General features: G+C 47.4%; 1 protein-coding gene across 3 annotated transcripts; it reads right to left on the reverse strand.

Annotated features, from left to right (window-relative positions):
• Positions 1-1808: 1808 nt before the first annotated feature.
• On the reverse strand, positions 1809-19254 carry LOC119336726 (alpha/beta hydrolase domain-containing protein 17C-like). Of its 3 annotated transcripts, XM_037608798.1 has the most exons (6): positions 18867-19252; positions 18409-18785; positions 17894-17930; positions 12172-12408; positions 12031-12078; positions 1809-2517 (listed from the first exon to the last, which is right to left on the reverse strand). In XM_037608798.1, the coding sequence occupies exons 2-6, from the start codon at positions 18714-18716 to the stop codon at positions 2104-2106; spliced, it is 1044 nt and encodes a 347-aa protein (XP_037464695.1). In that variant the 5' UTR covers positions 18717-18785; positions 18867-19252; the 3' UTR covers positions 1809-2103. The 3 variants fall into 3 exon arrangements, with proteins under 3 accessions (XP_037464695.1, XP_037464694.1, XP_037464697.1); XM_037608797.1 differs by having other exon boundaries at positions 18409-19252; XM_037608800.1 differs by lacking the exon at positions 1809-2517 and adding an exon at positions 10279-10534 and having other exon boundaries at positions 18409-19254.
• Between the last annotated feature and the right edge of the window lie 764 nt (positions 19255-20018).

The raw sequence follows: 20018 nt of genomic DNA on the forward strand, positions 1-20018 counted from the left end.
CACACATGTGTGCAGGTGCTACAGAACTGTCTGCCCCCCTGCCGCATGTTCATATCTATCCACGTGGGCCCCACAGGTGTAAGGGGACTTCCCAGCTACCCACCCCACCACCACCAATGCGCAAATGCAGTGAACCACAGTGATGGCCATAATAATGCAACCAAGAAAATCAAGCAAAGCATATGCCTTGAATCAAATAAACAAAGCATCCCCGCAACAAAATCATGCAGAATTCATGTGCTGCAAGCAAGCAGAGCCGGAACCCTAAACTGATTTTATTCATGATGATATAGCAGAAAAAAAATGCACCTTGATTCTCCTCCCGTTGATAATTTGAAAGATGGATTAAACAAACAACAAATCATGCGATTAGTTTAGTTGAATGCGATGGATGATTAAATAGACGCACCAACCAACCAAAGCAGGCCGCGCAACAGAACAAGATCTGCCAGCCAGGTCACAAGAATAGACAACAACAGAATCAATCAACTTATATTAATATTGTATACATACACCCATGATGACCTAGAAAAACCACACAAGAAAATCGAATTAATTTGAAGGGCTGGAGAAGCAAAACGGAGAATGTGCATGCAAACAAGCTAGGGCTGCGCCATCATCTGGCCCCCACACGTCACACTGCCTGCCGTGCATGGGCCAGTGTACTGAGACACTTGAGCTACTGCTAAGAATACTACTGGTACAGCACCACTAATAATAAATACAATGTCTCTGTACTATAGCTGATATACAGATGAACAGTGAGTGAGGAGTGAGCATCCATGGCAGCACCAGCACCAGCATGGCACAATTGTAACTGCCAATCAGTCCAATCCTGTCTTAGTCTCGCCAGGATCTTGGTGTATCGTCATGTTCTGCCATTACGCTAGCTAGGCACATACTAGGACCGGCTAAAGAATGTGTAGCGCATATAATTAGGTCACTTGGGTTAGGTGCCTAGTGGAACGAACCTTGGATGGAATGGAAGGAAAACTAGAGTATATATGATTAGGTTGGGTAGATTCTTATGGTGAAAGGTACAGGACAATAGTCCTTGAAGCTGATGCCAATGCATGCCCAGCTCACCACTGACTGGTACTAGTACCACTACCATGCAATGCATAAATACGTACAAACATGTGCCATGTCTTATGTGTGTAGTCGTAGATGGATGCTCACCATTGTACCCACCTTGGATGCCCATCTCGTCCCAATTTGAAACAGTGATTGCTTATCGACCTCCATTCTAAACAGTGCATTCTCTTCTTTTTACGTGGAAGTGGAACAAGCACAAGAGGACTTGGATGAGCAGTGATTCTTGCTAGACAGACAGGCCACACAAGAAGGAAGCTGTCCTGCTGCAAAGATCGACCACTCTGCTACTGCTACTAGAGGTGATTGTACCATCATCATACGAACAAAGGGTAGCTCTTGTGCTGCAATCATCATTGCCTTGTTGCTTGATCCTGTGTTGTTGGTTCACATGCCTTGGTTGCAAGGAAGAGGTTGGTTGGTTGCTTATTCAGCAGTTGGGTTCGGCACGCATAAGCCCAGTTTCTGAATCTGCACGCATCTTCCATTCATTCATTCATTCATTCAGAGTTGGCCTGGTTGTGGTCCGACTGGACTGCAGCACCTTCCGATATCATGCCACTGACACGGCTTAGCCTCCAAATCTTGTCTTGTCTAAGACGACCATGTGTCATGTTCCTCATCCCGCGTGGAGAATCATGAAATTGGCTTCAACAGTCCACTTCAGGTGTAGCTGCAGCTGAACCACATCTAAACTCACAGATTTCATGGGTTCATGGATGGGAAACATTACCACAAGGGTTGGGTTCAAATCAATTCACAACATCACCACTCTTCTAAGCTCGACAGCCAACAGCTTATGCCATCGCTGATTACACAACCCTATCGAGCAATTACAACTACTACATATATAGGAGAACGGGAAACAACTGGATATCTTGCCATACATGTTTTTCCAACTGATAAATCTACGTTTAGTCCTAGAGCATTCAAAGGGTTAGAAGATATCTCCCGGACCGTTCCTTTTCCTATACAAGCACAAGCACAAGCGCACGCGCATATACATCCGCGTTATCCACCACAGCAGCAGCAGCACTTGAAGCAGCTGCAGCAGGCTGGGCACTTGAATGCACCAAATGCAAAGCATTTCCTCAGTGCATCGCAGCAGCTGCAGCTGAGATTGCAGCTCGGTCTGCGAACTCGAATACGGCAGCAACAGTTGGTGGTGAAGGTGGTAGTTGTTGCCGTGTTCGCGCGGTATGCCGTCTTTGTCGGCTCGAGGGACTGCCGAATCTTCTTCAGCCTCATTTTCGTTGTCACGCTCTCCATTTCGCGGATGAACTTGGAGAGGTGGCGGATGAAGTCAGGGTACAGCTCCAGGTTGCAGTGACCACCTCCTTTGATCCATAGTGGATCATACGGTTCCCTTGCCAGTTTCCACAACTCATTACCATGTGACCAATTCACAACATCGTCGTCGGTCCCCTGCAAACGCCAATACGTGTATAATTAACAACAACACTTCTACACACCATCAAGTTGGTGCATACGAAAAACTTTGAGAAAGAAAGAGTACACATAATAAATCAATCCATTACATAAATGGTTACTCGAAAACAGAAAATTACTTCAGAGAACTATGACTGCATCAACTATGGGAGCCATTCATGCTTTCTTCATCGGCCTTGACTAAGGAAATGCAGTATTGGCATGTGGGCTGTGGCCCATGAAAATGCTACCCACCTTGACCACATCAAGCAACACATGGCACTCTAATTACGAAGCTGTTTATCTATATACATCGCAAACAAAGAGAACTACAAGAGGAAAGTTTTCAAGAATATGATGTTTCAGTTTGAGATGCTAACTTTTTTTCTGAATCGGATGTGTATAGACACGTTTGTTTCAGCTTTGATTGGATTCGAATCACCTATGGACTCGCTTTACTAGCAAAGCTGATTCTGCGGCCCTGTTTGTTTGACTTTGATTGGATCCGAATCACATGTGGATTTGCTTCACTGGCAAAGCTGATTCGCAGAATCAGCTTCGCCACTTTAGTATACTTCAGGCAATTGCACTGAAAATGGCCTGAATCCAGATTTAGCTTCACTGGCAAAGCTGATTCAAAACAGCTGTTTGTTTTAGCTTCTAGATTCAGCTTTACTAGCTTCTAGATTCAGCTTTACTGGCAAAGATGAATCTGGCCCCTGAATCTCAAACGAAAGAGTTGTGTATTTCAGATTCCAGATTCAGCTTCACTGGCAAAGCTGAATATGATCCCTGAAGCTCAAACAAACAGGGCTTAACACTCATTTCAGTCCGTGTGTAGTCCATATTGAAATATCCAAAACATCCTATATTTGTCAATGGAGGGAGTATTATTTACACACAAGGGAAAAGTTTGAAAGTAGCAGCTAAGTTATCCTCACTGATCTCTCAATTAAGAGTCTTCAGGCACTCATTTCAGTCCGTATGTAGTCCATATTGAAATATCCAAAACATCCGATATTTGTCAATGGAGGGAGTATTATTTACACAAAAGGGAAAAGTTTGAAAGTAGCAGCTAAGTTATCCTCACTGATCTCTCAATTAAGAGTCTTCAGGCACAGCTAAAGATACTACAGCAGCAAGGTTCAAAATATTTAGTAGTAATAACAAGCTGTCCCAGCTGGGAACAGGAATATAGGATGTGAAACCATCTCAGTAAGAGCTATGGACAACACATGCTGATACCACCGGCATTGTAGGAGCAATGAAATTAGTCGACTTGTAAAGTTGTAGTGATCAAATTATGACTGACAGGCTAAGTGATAGTAAAAGAGCGGAAACTGGGCAGTTACCAGTAAAGTGGTGTTGTTCCAGAACTATGGCATTTCTAGTTTTTATTTCCCGAACATGCATTTGATCCGAAACTATGGTATTTCTCTTTTTTTCCTGAACAAGCATTGTTGTGTATTAGAAGAAAACAACCAAAGAAGGTGCAGCAGTACATGCTCCCTCCGTCCCATAATATAAGATGTTATTACAACCGATATGTGTATATCGGTTATTACTACAACCGATATGTGTATATCGGTTGTAATAACATCTTATATTATGGGACGGAGGGAGTGTGTATATCGGTTGTAATAACATCTTGTATTATAGGGAGGGAGTACCACAAAAGGTGGCCTCCGACCAAAAACCAAAACCAAAACAGGAAAAAGAAAAAGAAACCTGAAGAAGATAAGCGTAGGAAACAGAAATCACGATGCCTGATCATGTGACTACACTACACATTTTGTTGGGCTCGATCAAAGAGCAGAATAATGGAAGTCAAGCCATGCATCCTATAGAAAACTGCGTTGGTGATGATGGTGTGTCAGCCATTGGATCCAACATGCAGGCTCGGGATGAAGACAAGCACAGTTGGTCCGATCTAGAGCCAGCAGTAGAGATGTGCGTGCATAGGGACATGACCTTGCCACCGTATGTAGCAGATATTTACCCACCTCTGCCACTGCTTAAAATGCGGAGGTCCTCGTCCAGACCCCACTGCCACACCATTCCACAGTTGCCGGATTTGCGTGCGCCCTCGCTGCCATCTGCTCTCCACCACGCCATGGGAAGTGGATCCTCTGACGTACTGCCCCCTGACGTGGAGCCACTGACGTGTGGGCCCGGGTCCACATGCCAGTATGTCAACGGCACGTCAGGGGAGCCGCGTCCCACGCCATGTCCTCAATCGCACTAGCTCTCCCTTACAGCGTTGCAGTCACATGTCTGTTGCCGTGGAAGGCGACCCGCTCCCAATCGCAGCAGCACAACGACCTGGAACCCACTCCTCCAACCGCCTCTGCTTCTTTAGCATGCTCTAATGCAGGCCTCTGTTCCTCCCCAAACAGCCATTAAGACACGGTCAATGTCACAATGTGGGCCACTAATTTGGTTGGTTTGTGCGGGTGAAATCGGTGGTTAGGTGTCAAGCTGCACCGAAATGGATGCCGGTGTAGTATAATGTGGTTGCACCACGAGACCCTCTCGGTCAAGAGGTGGTATGTAGCCTAGCTGTGTAAGACAATAAGTTTTGGGGAACCAGCACAACCCTCTAGGGGTGGCTTATCTCATTATATATATTGGTTGTGTTACAATATGTACCATATACGTACATAGGTACAGAAGCTATACATAGTCTAACACCCTCCCTCAATCTTAGCCACTTTCTAAAGAACTGAGAAGGGTAAGATTGCGCCTACAAGCCTCAAACTGTGGCAGCGGTAAAGGCTTAGTGAAGATGTCTGCAAGTTGATCCTTAGATGAGATAAACTTGATCTGGAGTTGCTTCTGTGATACACGTTCCCGTACAAAGTGATAGTCAACTTCAATGTGTTTCATTCGGGCATGAAATACTGGATTTGCAGAAAGGTATGTAGCACCGATGTTATCACACCAAAGAATAGGAGGCTGTGGTTGAGACAAACCCAACTCCTGAAGCAAAGACTGCACCCAAATAATCTCTGCAGTAGCATTAGCCACAGCCTTGTACTCAGCTTCAGTACTGCTACGTGACACAGTAGCCTGTTTCCGAGCACTCCAGGCGATCAAATTAGATCCAAAGAATACTGCATAACCCCCCGTGGATCGCCTGTCATCTGGGCTACCAGCCCAATCTGCATCAGAGAAGGCCGAAAGGACCCGAGAGGAAGTCGGCCGAATATGCATACCAAATGTCAGGGTGAACTGAACATAACGAAGAATGCGTTTAACAGCAGCCCAATGAGTATCTCTGGGAGCCTGAAGATACTGACAAACCCTGTTAACAGCATAAGAGATATCTGGTCTCGTGATCGTCAAGTACTGAAGTCCACCAACAATGCTCCTGTACTCTGTGGCATCCGCAGGAGACAAAAGCTCACCATCAACAGCTGTTATCTTGTCGGTAGACGACATGGGTGTGGTGGTCAGTTTGCACTTCAGCATGCCAGCTCTCTGTAACAACTCCAAGGAGTACTTCTTCTGCGTAAGGACAAGACCAGTAGCACGAGAAGTGACCTCAACTCCAAGAAAGTAGTGAAGCTTCCCAAGATCTTTGACCGCAAAATCAGCACCAAGAGAGCAGACAAGAGCATCAGCAGCATACTGAGAAGAGCTGACAAGGATAATATCATCGACATATACCAAAAGATACATAGTGACTTCTGGCTTCTGTAGAAGAAATAACGAAGTGTCAGCAGTAGACGGCACAAACCCATGAGCACGAAGGAGGGCATGCCAGGCACGAGGAGCTTGCTTCAAACCATATAGTGCTTTGGAAAGACGACAGATATAGTCAGGACGATCAGGATCAGAGAAACCAGGCAGCTGTTTCATATAAACCTCTTCCTCCAAAAATCCATGTAGAAAAGCATTCTGCACATCAAGTTGACGAAGTGACCAACCACGAGAAACAGCAATGGAGAGAAGAAGCTGAATAGTGGTAGGCTTGACGACAGGACTGAAGGTGTCCTCATAGTCAAGACCATGACGCTGCCGAAAACCGCGAGCAACAAGTCGCGCTTTGTAACGCTCAATAGATCCATCCGAATGCTTCTTCACTTTGAATACCCATTTTGAGTCAATAACATTTACCCGTGGTGGTGGAGGAACGAGAGTCCATGTCTTGTTACGAAGAAGAGCATGAAACTCCTGCTCCATAGCCTCTCGCCAATGTGGAATGCGCAGGGCAGCCTGATATGAGCGAGGCTCAGAAGATGGATCCGCAACAGCAGCAGCCAAACAAGCAGCCAACCAAGCAACCGTACCATCCTTACGTTCCTTAGGTTTGAAAATGCCACTGCGACTGCGTGTATGTGGTCGGGACACAGGAACCACCGAGGTCGACGGAGCAGCCTGCAACGGGCTGGAGGACGGCGACGTTGACGAGTCAGCCGGTAACGAGGAGCCAGTCACGGTAGCCTCGGACTCGGTTGGCGAAGAAGGCCGACCCACCGGCGAAACCGGCAGAGCAGACGAAGCAGCTGGCGACTCCGGCATCACAGACCGGGCCGATGGCGAGCTCGGCATAGTGGGCCGTGGCGCGGCCGGTGTCGCGGGCCGATCCGCTGATGAAGGCGACGTGAGGACCCGAGCCGCGGGCGAAGACGGCGTGACGGGCCGAGCCGCAGGCGAAGACGGCGTGACGGGCCGAGCCGCGGGCGACTCGGCGGCCGCTGGCGAAACGGACCGAGCAGTGGAGATGCTCGGCGCGACGGGCTCGTCGGGTGACCATGCATGGGCACGCGAATCGATGCCATGCAACATAGGGCGATCGACGTGCCCACCAGAAGACGACGATGATGATGGTGAATCCTCCAACAGCTCCAAACGAGCTCCACGTTCGGTTCCTGCACCATGGTTAGGTAACAGCAAAGGAGAGTATGCAACATCATCAAATTGGTCAGAAGCAACAGAGGATGAATGCAGGGATGGTGGTTCGACAGTGGACACAGGAAGGTTGGCAAAGGGAAAAACATGCTCATCAAACACGACGTCCCGAGATATATAGACACGATTAGTGGGAACATGAAGACATTTGTAACCTTTATGAAGAGAGCTATAGCCAAGAAAAACACACTTCTTAGAACGAAACTCAAGCTTGCGCTTGTTATATGGACGAAGATGCGGCCAGCAAGCACACCCAAATACCTTGAGAAAGGTATAATCAGGTTGTTCATTAAGGAGAACCTCAATGGGAGTCTTCATGTTTAAAACACGAGTAGGAGTACGGTTGATGAGAAAGCATGCAGTGGTGAAAGCATCACTCCAAAACCGAAACGGAACAGATGCATGGCCAAAAGAGTAAGACCAGCTTCAACAATATGACGATGCTTACGTTCGACTGAACCATTCTGCTGATGTGTATGTGGACATGCTAAACGATGAGCTATCCCAAGCGACTGAAAGAAAGAGTTGAGGTTGCGATACTCGCCCCCCCAGTCTGACTGGACATGAACAATTTTGTGCTTGAGAAGACGTTCAACATGTTTTTGAAACTGAACAAAAATATCAAACACATCAGATTTGCGTTTAATAAGGTAAAGCCAGGTAAAGCGACTATAAGCATCAACGAAACTGATATAGTAATTATGACCACTGACAGAAGTCTGAGCAGGACCCCATACATCTGAAAACACAAGTTCTAAAGGATGTTTCACCTCACGACTGGACTCCGAAAAAGGAAGTTGATGACTCTTCCCCTGCTGACAAGCATCACACACTGCTACATCTTTATGACTAGACAAACTAGGAAGCTCATGACGACGCAAAATATGACGGACAATAGGTGTGGCCGGGTGACCAAGACGAGCATGCCACTGTGACGGAGAGACCCGAACTCCACTGAAAACACGAGCGACACCAGGATGCTCCAGACGGTAGAGGCCCTGGCACAACCGCCCACTAAGAAGAATGTCCCTCGTGCCCCAATCCTTAATAAAAAGATCAAAAGAGTGAAATTCACAAAGCACATTATTATCACGTGTGAGTTTAGGAACTGAAAGAAGATTACGGGTCACAGATGGAACTCGAAGAACATTGCGAAGCTGAAGACTCCTATTGGCATGTCTAGTGAGAAGAGATGCTTAACCAATATGAGAGATGTGCATACCTGCTCCATTGGCGGTGTGGATCTTGTCGGAGCCATGATAGGGTTCACGAGTGTGAAGCTTCCCCATCTCGCTGGTTAGATGCTCTGTCGCCCCAGAGTCCATGTACCAGTGTGGATCGATGGAGTAGGACTGAGTGTGTCCCTGTTGCTTCTGCGGCGCGGGACGATCAGCTATGGCGACCTGACGGGCATTGTTGCGTGTATCTTTGCCGTCATTGCCAAGACCAAGGAAGCTTCGCTGGAAGCGCTTATGACACTTGGAGGCCCAGTGCCCATCGCGGCCACAAAGCTGACACACACGTGGACCGCCAGCCCCCGGTAAGGTCGCAGTAGGTGGGGGGGCCGAGGCGGGCGACGGTGGCAGCCCCAAGGGAGACCGGGGTGATGAAGAAGAGCGGCCACCCTTGGTGGCGGTGTTGGCCGAGAGGGAGCCAGTGCCCCTGGTGCGGCGAGTCTCAACCCGTTGCTCAGTGAGAAGGAGCCGAGAGAAAACCTCGTGTGCCAGCATGGGTGTCGAGTTGCCCTGCTCGTTGATGATCTCGACTAAGGCATCATACTCCTCATCAAAACCATTGACAATAAACGAGTTGAACTCGGAGTCGGTGAGGGGCTGTCCAATGGAGGCCAATGTGTCGGCGAGGCCCTTGACCTTGTTGTAGAACTCAGTGGCAGTGGAGTCAAGCTTCTGACACTCTCCAAGCTGACGACGGAGTGCAGAGACACGAGCCTGAGACTGCGCTGCAAAGGTGCGCTCAAGGATGGTCCAGGCCTCATGAGACGTCTTCGCGAAGACAACAAGGCCGACAACTGCCGGCGAGAGCGACCCCTGGATGGAGGAGAGGTTCGCCTGGTCCTGCCCCGTCCAGACGCGATGGGCCGGATTGTAGACCGGACCGTGCACGCTGTCTACCAGCGCCGGTGGGCAGGGAAGCGATCCGTCGACGTAGCCTAGCAGGTAGTGACTCCCCAAGAGCGGGAGAACCTGCGCACGCCAGAAGATGTAGTTGTCGGCGGAGAGCTTGATGGTGATGAGATGACCGAAGTGAAACGGCGGCGGCGAAGACAATCCCATCGAGGAGGCTGCCTGGGGTGCAAACACCATGGAGGCAGCCGGAGGCACCGAAGCCGATGCGGAAGGAGGCGGGACCGCAGCCAGGGCGGGCGCCGCAAAGCTCGCGGCCGGGGCGGACGCCGCCAACCCCGCCAGCGGGGCAGTGTGATCCGCTTGCGGCAGGAGCGGCGGGACGACGCCTGCGGAGTCCGCAGCGGACAGCGGCGCCGCGGTGTGGACCACGAGGTCACGCCCAAGCGAGGGCGCCGGCGGCGTGGAGAAGACGGAGCCGATGCTCCTTGTCCCGATCGGAGCCGGAACAGAGACGGCATCGAGTGGGAGGTTGAGCAGAGCCGCAAGAGAGGCCGGGAGGAAGCCCGCAGCAGTGGAACCGATGGTGGCGGCGCTCGACATGGCGGCGGCGCGATCGGTGGCGCGGCGGCGGCGGTGAAGGCGGCGGCGGCTGCGGCGGCGATGCGGGTATTAGGGTTTAGAAGCGGAAGCGATCGTAACCTAGCGTGATACCATGTAAGACAATAAATTTTGGGGAACCAGCACAACCCTCTAGGGGTGGCTTATCTTATTATATATAATGGTTGTGTTACAATATGTACCATATACGTACATAGGTACAGAAGCTATACATAGTCTAACAAGCCGTGGGCGAGATAGCTGTAGGGCAGAGCACACCAGATCGGGTAATCTCCTGAATGTAACTAGGGCTGCAGTCTAGCTTGATTCGATGTGTTTGATTCCAGTAAGCCTCCTATGGAAATATTTTTTGTTCCTTCTTGGAAAGCATCATTTTCCCTTTATGTGGCAAAATGCTGAAATAAATCGGTTCATTAAGCTCTGGAAAAACAAAGAGAAATGTTTCCACACCTGAAAACTGTACACTATGGATGTTCATATTCTTCAATTGCAATTTAGCTAAAACTCATACTCTGGTTAGCGATGCTCCGGTGATATACACATGTTGTCAAATGGTCCAAGTTTCAGTTCATTAAATGCATTGATATATGCTCTGACATGTTTAATATAGAGCAGCTGGGTTTTATACCGACAGAACTGCGAGATAAATTTAATGGAAAATGGCTCACTTGTCTTATTGCATAATAAACACATGACCAAGCTTATGGAGAATTCATTTTAGAAACATCTGACTGAAACTTGGAGAGCATCTAGTGCCCTCATGTTCCCTTCTCTGTTCTTTTATATCGACTGGTTCCTTCATAATTCAGTTCCAATTGCTAAAGGTGGCTGCAAGTTGCACTTGTTGTTTCCTCATTTTCTGACCTTTAGGTCCAGTGACCCGAGAGTAAATCAGGTGTTATGAAATGAAATAATTGGTGTGATACCCAAATGAAAATAGTCTGCTTCTTGTTTATTGACTCTGCGCAAGCATTTGAAGTTGAACCAGATGGGTTGTGGTGTACTCTAGATGACTATGTTACTGAGATCAGGGTACTAAACAGCATGGCCAAATGCCGGTGACAATGTGTTCCTCACCACTTGTATACTAGCAGAAGATTAAGATGAGCTAAGAAAATAACACTGATAGGCAAGACAAGAATGGGTCTGACTTGATGTCGCCATAGAAGAGGCATGTGTGTACTTTCCATTAGATGTGTCTATAAGATAGGTATACTTTTTAGTGTTGTTTGGCTACTTGCAAAACTGTTTTAGCCTGTGGCTACAACATGTAAAGGTCCTTATTTGGGTCTCATCCTAAAAATGGGAGCTGGGAATTTCCTTGTGAGCCTAATTTTTAAAATGATTCTTAGAAGGATTGTTTCTTTAGTGATCTTCCTATGCAATTTAGCAAATTTTAACATGAAATAATTTTGTCGTAAACACACTTAATTTATGCATGATATACATGATATTTGGTTCTTCTGGATAACCATGACGCAGACAAAGGAGATTAGAAAGTAAGCGTTCAATTTTTTTTTCTTTCCTGATTGGATTAGTTTTATAATACTCGCTTTTAAGAGGATTATTAATGTGTACCAGAACAAGGGAACTAAATCTGAAGTGAAACAGAACATATTTTAAATGAAAAAAAAGTGTAACATAGGATGTTAGAACATAGGATGTTAGAAGGTAAAAACTACTCCCTCCGTCCGAAAATACTCGTCTAAGAAATGGATGTATCTAGATGTATTATAGTTGTAGATACATCCATTTTTATCCATTTCCGTGACAAGTAATTCCGGACGGAGGGAGTATATTATAATGTTTTCCTGTGGGTACAAGTTGATTTTATCCTAGATCCATTAAAATGCATGGGCACTTTGCTAGTTTTGTTAGTAAAGACACTTACATGAATAACAAGCACTGGGCATTTCACCTTCTTTATTTTTTTGACATTCTGCAAGAACAAGTTAGCTGGACGTTAGTAAAAGCTACTCTAAAGGCACAAAAGGTACAGACCAAAATGGAATAATCAATTTGAGATGCTTACTTTGTAAATGTCGAAGCAAAAAGTAAAGTTCACATGGCAAACAACACGGAGGCCTGACAGTATAGCACTGTGAAGAACCACACCACGCAATCTTGGTAAACGAGATGCTAAATGCAATGTGGGCCCACTGCCAACAGATTGCCCATACAGGATAAGCTCTTCCTGGCTGATTCCATACTCGGTTTCTAAGCACTGGTAAACTGCTTCAATATCTGCATATGTATTCTCTTCACTTGGCTGCACTTGAAAAGACAAGCATAAAAATCCTTCCACAAAAACGCATTTTCTTGGGGGAGAAATATGGACATGCGCATGCTCAGTGGAAATGCCAATTAGGTGACAGTAATTCAAAGTGAAAGTGCCATATGATTTAGCTCAAATAAGCAAATACAGGATACAAAGACATTAATATCTACTCCCTCCGTCTGAAAATACTTGTCATCAAAATGGATAAAAAGAGATGTATCTAGAACTAAAATACGTCTAGATGCATCCCCTTTTATCCATTTTGATGACAAGTATTTCCGGACGGAGGGAGTAACTCCCAGTAGGGCAAAACATAAATTTCAAATACCACCACCCGTAGCATTTTGTTTGTTCCTTTATCTTGATGATAGTGGAACCTGGTCCATGTTGGATAGTATGGAACAAAAAAAAAGGAAAATTCTCACTTCATTTGAATGCAGGGCCCCCAAAATAGACAGCAGAAACAATCAACATAACATGTTCTACATTTCAATGGATAAAGCCGCAAATAAATGAACTTGAGAAAGTGCATAGATAGTTGATACAGACATTTATATCTGTCCTTTAGGATAAATGTATAAAAGGCATGCCCAAATTACTGTTTAGCCTGAAGTTTACAATGGCATGCGTGGCTGAGGATAGAAGTTGCAGACATATAAAAGGTTTATAATGGCCATGATATATAAAAGGTTTATAATGGCCATGATATGACTGGAAGGCACCAGTCGGGGGCATGGGCCAAACCTTCGTCAGTTGAGTTGTAGACAAATGCAGCTTGTTCTTGGAAACTGAAACTGAACCACATTTCTCGAGGTATCTTAATTAATTCAGGTTGTTGGTAGTAGTACTATCATCCCATGCCTACATTAGGGCATGCTTGAATCCAAGGGACTAGTTTTCGTCTGACTAAAACTAGTCTCTTTTAGGGGCTAAAGTTCCAATCACCCCTGACTAAAGAGAGGCTAGAACTAGTCTTGAGACTAAAAATTTTTAGTCAGGGGAACCCTACTAAAATGTGGATTAGTCCTCTCTCTCCTCATTTAACTCCCCTCCTTTAACACATGCGAGTTCTGGATTGGAGGGTTTGGAGGATAATAAATGCTCATTAACTCGATTTTAGTCTATTTAGTATTTGTATCCAAGCATGGGTGAGGCTAGCAAGTTTTAGTCCCACTACTTTTAGTCATGGGACTAAAACGTATCCAAGCACCCTTGTTAGGAACCCAGTAGTATATCTCTCGATCTATTACACTGGCTCACGAATTCGAGTCTCAAGTAGCGATTACAGTAGCTGGTACAAGAACTGGAAGAAGGGGATCGAGGGATAGAGAGGAACATGTGCCGCCGCCGCCGTTGCCGTGATCCACTGGATGCCGTGCTCGTTGCCTGCTTCCGAGTACTTGTAGGCTGTTGCCGCATAGACGGGCCCGGCCCATGAGCTATCAAAGGGGAAAGCCCAGGTATGAGTATGGGCCAGGGGAGGTCCCTAACATCCCTCCCTTCTTGAAATGCGGCTTGCCCCCAAGCCGCTATCACGAAGATTTTGCCAGGATCCCATGGTGCTTGGAGATCCTTAATCATGCCGGAATCCCCATGGTAGTTGTCGCGGTAGCAGCCATGGTCGAGATGGACTTGAACAAGCTCAGAGAAGTTGTCGGGCTTGAGGTAGTAGTAGTCGTGGCCGACAGAGACCCGATTGAAGTTGGTGTTGTGGTTGATGACCTTGGAGGGAAATGCGACGGAGAAGTAGCCATCACAGTCGAAGCCGATGTAGTGCCTGTAGCCGAAGCAGCCTTGCGTGAATACGTCGGCAAATGCAATGACACCCCTCCCTTCTTGAAAATGATCCTGATTGTAGCATGTAGAGGATGCCATACAGCTCATGTCCTGTGATCTCTTGCTGACTATTTCGTCGGCAGGGTAGTTGACCGAAAGAACAACCGGAGCCTTGGTAAGATCAAAGGAGCAATCACAGAATAAAGAGTACCATCCTGGATCTCCCCCACTTGCAGCATGTATGTGTTCATGCTTGCATGCGTCTGCATCAAGTTCAGGAAATGACAAATGTTGCTCCCCCAACCAAAAACCAATGGATGTATGAACAAACCCAGGAGCAGCCGAACTATTACACCCCAGCACTCGCAGTCTATACAGGTTTGGAGATGTGAGAAAGGCCATATTGACATTGCAGCGAGACTGCCAACTCCTCTGACCAAGTATCTTCTCGTTAGTTCCAGCAGCAGAAGGCCATAACTTCACACATTCATTAAAGTAGCGTTGATGACTGGAGTTCCCAGAGGTCTTGACTGCACTTGAATTCCTAAATGCTGCCATTTTTCCAACAAGGAACTTTGTATATGGAAATAAATGCCAGTTAAACAGCAACAACAGCAGTGTCGTACTAGTGCTCATGTATACATGATGTACTCCAAATTCAGAATCTTCCTGTGAGTGCCCTATGCAGCAAGGATAAAATTGTATGCCCTTGTAGTTCACTAGCTCCCAGTGAATTGCTTCTGGCCCAAAACAGCTAAGATAACTTGCATGTGTAGAAAGTTTTCCGAGATACAATGTTTCCTGCACCACCATTTGGTGGCAACATTTTTGACTTAAGTGTTTAAATTCAGATGTTGCCTGATCCAGTATACGCCAAGACTGCCACTGTGTACCATATTGTTCAGAACTGCATTCTAGAGCAAAACAACCACTGAGATTGTACCACCGTTGCCATGTATTGTACACACAAGCTCCAATATGAAATAGTTTCTTTGGATTAGATCTGCTAGTCAAGCCAATGCCACACACTTGGACAGACAAAAACCGATGTGCCCTGAATGTCCAGGTATGAAGGTCATGAACAGAAGCAATCACCGAGAAGTTCCAATGGACAACACTAGAACAGCAGACTTTTGATGGCAAACCGATTGCAAACGGCGGCCATGGAATGGGTCGGGTTTCCATTCCCTCTGCAATAAGAGCTGCCCAATATGATGGCCTCGGCTGTAGCAGCAGCCCCTGGTGCCTTGTACGCGGCGAAACGTCCAAATCATGGCTCAGGAATGGCTGCTTTGAATCGACAGCTGAGAATATCAGAGATAGAGTGGTGAGGAGCTCGTCCTCCATGGCCACAATATGAACGACAAGCCTCCAGGGTAGCATAGGCTTCCTCATCGACTCATGGCTAGAGAAGACTATACAGGACACATGAATAGTAGGAGCAAATGACTGTACAAAAGAGATCACTGACCACCACTCCACAACGCCCCAATTCACCTCACCCAGTGATTGGATTATCTGCTGATTCCGAAGGGGAATTGCTTTTGGCAGCATAGGGGTCCAACCAGCAAGCTTCTCATAGGGACAAGATTTCAGTCGCACACTTGGTAGATACCTCCAGTATTCTCTCAAAAAATTCAAAGCAACCGGCAAACGCTGCACCACATAAGTAACTTGCAACAACAGCCCTTCATAATTCAGAGTCGTGCCTTCAAGAGAACCAGCAAACGACGGCCACGGCACGGGCCGTACATCATTGCCGTCAGCAAAATGCATCTGAAATGATGGCCACGGAGTCGGTCGTATCAGCAGCCCCTCGTGCCTTGTGGGAAACGGGACGTCCCTGTCCTGGTTCAGAAACGACTGCGTTGAATCTACAACTGAGAACGACAGAGGAGATGGACTGGTCAGGAGCTCGTCTTCCATGTCCAGGGGCACCCGCCGGTTAGAACCATCGTTGGTAGCAGGGTGAATGAGGTCGGCGACGAGCACAAGTGTGGCTGCTAGGGGTAGCGACGTCGTCATGACTGGAGACAAGAATGACATGGCACTGAATTTTTTCGAGCATTCTGTCGAACAGGTCATGAGCGTCGCAGCGATGTAATCAGAAGACACATGATGGAGGATCTCCTCAGCCTGTCCAGTTGACGAGGAAACGTCGGGAAGGACAGCAGGCTCGGTGGAGACTTCTGGAGAGGACGCCACCAGTGGAGGTGCGGGAGTAGTGAACTTGCCGCCGATGTTGATGCTAACAGCCTGAATTGCTGTTGCCACCACCTGGTTCTCCTCCTGAATTTCCACTCCGTTCGTTCGAAGGGTGGCTATGGCGTTGTTGGTGCCGATCGCGGGATTGGGGTCGAATGCGGTGGCGGTGCGGTGGACCTCCTCGGCGATGGTGGGTGGAGCAGCCGTGGTTGCGCGGTCGGTGTGAGACGCGACCAGGGCAGAGGTTGAGGTAGCCGAAGCAGTAGCAGGGGAGGCAACCGGATTGACACGCGAGGTGGCCTCTGCGGGATCGCCCGCGCCCACGCGTGCAGCCGCGAGCTCGGACTTGATACTATCCATCTGTGCCGATAGATGCTTGAGAAACCACAACATCTGCTCATCTGCGGTCATGGCATCCCACTCTGATGGATAGACGAGGGAACGAGGAGCCTTCTCCGGATCGGACATGGTGCTGTCGCCGGTTGAAATTGGGGAATCGAGGGAGGTGGTGGTGGGTGAAATTTACTGGCTCTGAATACCAGATGTTAGGAACCCAGTAGTATATCTCTCGATCTATTACACTGGCTCACGAATTCGAGTCTCAAGTAGCGATTACAGTAGCTGGTACAAGAACTGGAAGAAGGGGATCGAGGGATAGAGAGGAACAGGTGCCGCCGCCGCCGTTGCCGTGATCCACTGGATGCCGTGCTCGTTGCCTGCTTCCGAGTACTTGTAGGCTGTTGCCGAGTGGTGAGGATAGACGGGCCCGGCCCATGAGCTATCAAAGGGGAAAGCCCAGGTATGAGTATGGGCCAGGGGAGGTCCCTAACAACCCTCTTAGTCAAATAAGACTAGTCACAATGGGTAGTACTAGTCTATGTTACTACCTCTATGGTGGGGAGTAACATATGTGTGGTGTCATGCAACACTTCATTTATTAGATTGTAGACTCATCTTGTCTTGGTATGTGTGATGTTACATTAACTAGCTATGTTACCGTATACTCCTCTTTCCTCATTAATTACTCGCCACATCATCTGTTTTGCTTAGAGCATGGTTAATAATATAGCCAGCTGCTGGCTATATGATGTTGCCATGTCACATATAGTCAAGCTTATAGCCAACAAGTACAATAGCTAGATATAAATATGTACTGCTTTGTTGATACATGGCCCACCCCACTCTCTCACAAAGTACCTAGGAGCACGTGCTGCAACCGGCTGTTAACTAGTAGCCCGCTTCTCTTCTCTCTCTTCCAAGTAAGCAAGAATATAATATTTAATGTCTTACAGCCCGCCTACATCATTTTATTGTACTTGCTCTTAGAGATGTGTGATGTTACTTGTTACTCCCACCGTGGATATTCTAAGGAAACTAAAATTTACCCCATGGCATAAGCAACCTATGTCCAGTAGTCACCAAACAACGAACCCGCAGTAGAGTCGACGGTAAAATTAAAATTAAACCATGCTGTAAATGAGTAACTACTTATTACCTTGCCAGTAGATGCTCCGTACCCCGAGTAGTCATATCTGCAGTTATAAAATTAAAAAGTAAATCACGTCAGGCTTTTCTGCACAGCAAATCTCGTGTACCTCCAGACCACATTGAAATTGCAACAGAAGAAGAAAATAACTGGCATGGTTGTAACTGAGGATTCAAGATGAGCTAATCGGACTGATTATTATATGTGTACTATTTAGAGAATCGTGAGGCACTGCTTTCCTCCCTCTTAATAATAAATACTGTACTAGTTAGGTTGCAGATATCCCGTCCCGTGTTCCCGCAAAACATCTGCCCCAATAACCAAATCTACTTGATGTCGTACGTACCAGCATTTGTGATAGGAAATGCAGGACTGAAAAAACATGTCAGATAATAATTCCTACTAGTAGAAGAGAAGCAGAAAAAAGCAGTGTAGGTGTCCTCCTAGAGAAGAGAAGAGAAGAGAGGAGAAGCGAAAGCGAAAGCGAAAGCAAAAGCAAAAGCACAGCACAATGCACCACTAACCCCATCAGATTGACCTTGAGATTGACCTTGAGCTGCACAAAGAGATCGTAGAGCTGGGCGAGGTCGGCGGCGTTGCCGTGCGAGTAGAGCAGGGTGAGGCGCGCGCAGGGGTTCCTGAGGTAGAAGGCGACGACCTTGGTCCCCCTGGTGGTGTCGAGGAGCAGCACATCCAAGGCGTTGTCCCGCGGGACGCCGGAGGCGACGAGGCGGCCCGTGGCCTCGTCCTTGCGGAGGGCGTAGGTGGGCGGGTCCGGCGGGAAGAAGGCAAACCTCGCCGCGAGACTGGACACCGAGCACCCCGAAAGCATCGGTGGCAGCGCTCAGTCATCGACAAGCGGCGGTGCTGCTGCTCATCAGAGGGAACCTCTCCCCTCCTCCTGTTTCACCCCCCAAACGATCAAAAAAAAATCCCCAACTTGGGGGTGAACGGAAAGGATCAAAAAAACAAAATCCCCAACCTGGGGATTTCTTGGTGGAAAAACTAAAGAGGAACTAGGGGTGGGCGTGGATCTTCTTCCCCAAGAGAGTAGAAGCCAAATCGAGAAAAGATGAAGAAGAAATTGGCTCGCTGCTCCCCAGGGGAATCCCCCCAAGTCGGTCGTTTGGTGGGATGGGGTGGGAGGTTTTACGAGGGTTTAGTGCATTGTAGGTGGGTGGGAAATGGCGATCGAATGCGAGCAGCAAAGAGGGAGGAAGGGGAGAATGAGGAAGAAGAAGAGCAAGGGTGTGGGTGTGGGTGTGGACCAGGACCAGTAGGGAAGGGAGGGCTCCGCCTCAGGCCTCAGCCATTTATTACTCATGCTGCACAGAGCTGCACAGAGACAGAGGGAGGGAGGGAGGGAGGGTGGTGGACTGCTGTGCGGTGCGTGCGTGCGTGCGTGCGTGCGTGAGAAACAGAGCGAGAGCGTGCGCGTGTAGGAGGTGTAGGGGTGAGGACCAGGCAGGGCAAGCGAGGTGATGAAATGAAACTGGAACAGGACAGCGGAAAGCGCAGGCGATCCCCACACCTTTGCAAAAGATGTTCTTCCTTTCTTCACATGTTCTCCCAGCGGGGATGCGATTTTGTCACACCGCACGCACGCACGCACGCACGCATGGACGCTTTGGATGGACGCAAATAAACGGCGCCCCGGAAGGATCACGCTGCCCGAGTTTCAAGGCTCAACCTTACTAGTAGGTTCTTTTTCTCTTTCCTTTCAGGTGGTGAAAATGCCGCTTTGCTAAATCCATGTGTGCTTTGCACATAGACCCATGTGCGAGTTTTCATTCTACTAGTACTCCATCTATCTTTACAATTTTATACCAAAGTTAATATAAAATTGAGAGTATATTTCTATCTCTACTACTCCATCCGTATATTTCCATCTCTATACTACTTAAGAGGATTTAAGGTTCCATGTTTCTCTTTTATTCTCCCCAACCTTCATTCAACCTTTCCCGTATGATAATCTATCGTCATATTTACTTATCTTTTGAACCAAATTCACTTTAATTTACTTATCCGTTTTTCATCAAAATATAAGGTAAATCACACGCAAGATTTGATAAACATTTATTTACACAATCGCATTAATACGCAAAGGTAGCTGACGTACTAAAGTACTTATTCC

The sequence above is a fragment of the Triticum dicoccoides genome, chromosome 7B (assembly GCF_002162155.2).
Source record: "Triticum dicoccoides isolate Atlit2015 ecotype Zavitan chromosome 7B, WEW_v2.0, whole genome shotgun sequence".
Taxonomy (NCBI): Eukaryota; Viridiplantae; Streptophyta; class Magnoliopsida; order Poales; family Poaceae; genus Triticum; species Triticum dicoccoides.

Bases quoted from the DNA above. Each gene is read 5' to 3' on its own strand.
- LOC119336726 (XM_037608798.1), bottom strand. From the start codon at position 18,716: ATGCTTTCGGGGTGCTCGGTGTCCAGTCTCGCGGCGAGGTTTGCCTTC. The intron at 12,079-12,171 runs GTAAGCATCTCA...TTGTTCTTGCAG, and splicing joins TTTGCTTCGACATTTACAAA to AATGTCAAAAAAATAAAGAA. The intron at 2,518-12,030 runs GTAAGTGTCTTT...TGGCGTTTGCAG, and splicing joins GCCCAGTGCTTGTTATTCAT to GGGACCGACGACGATGTTGT.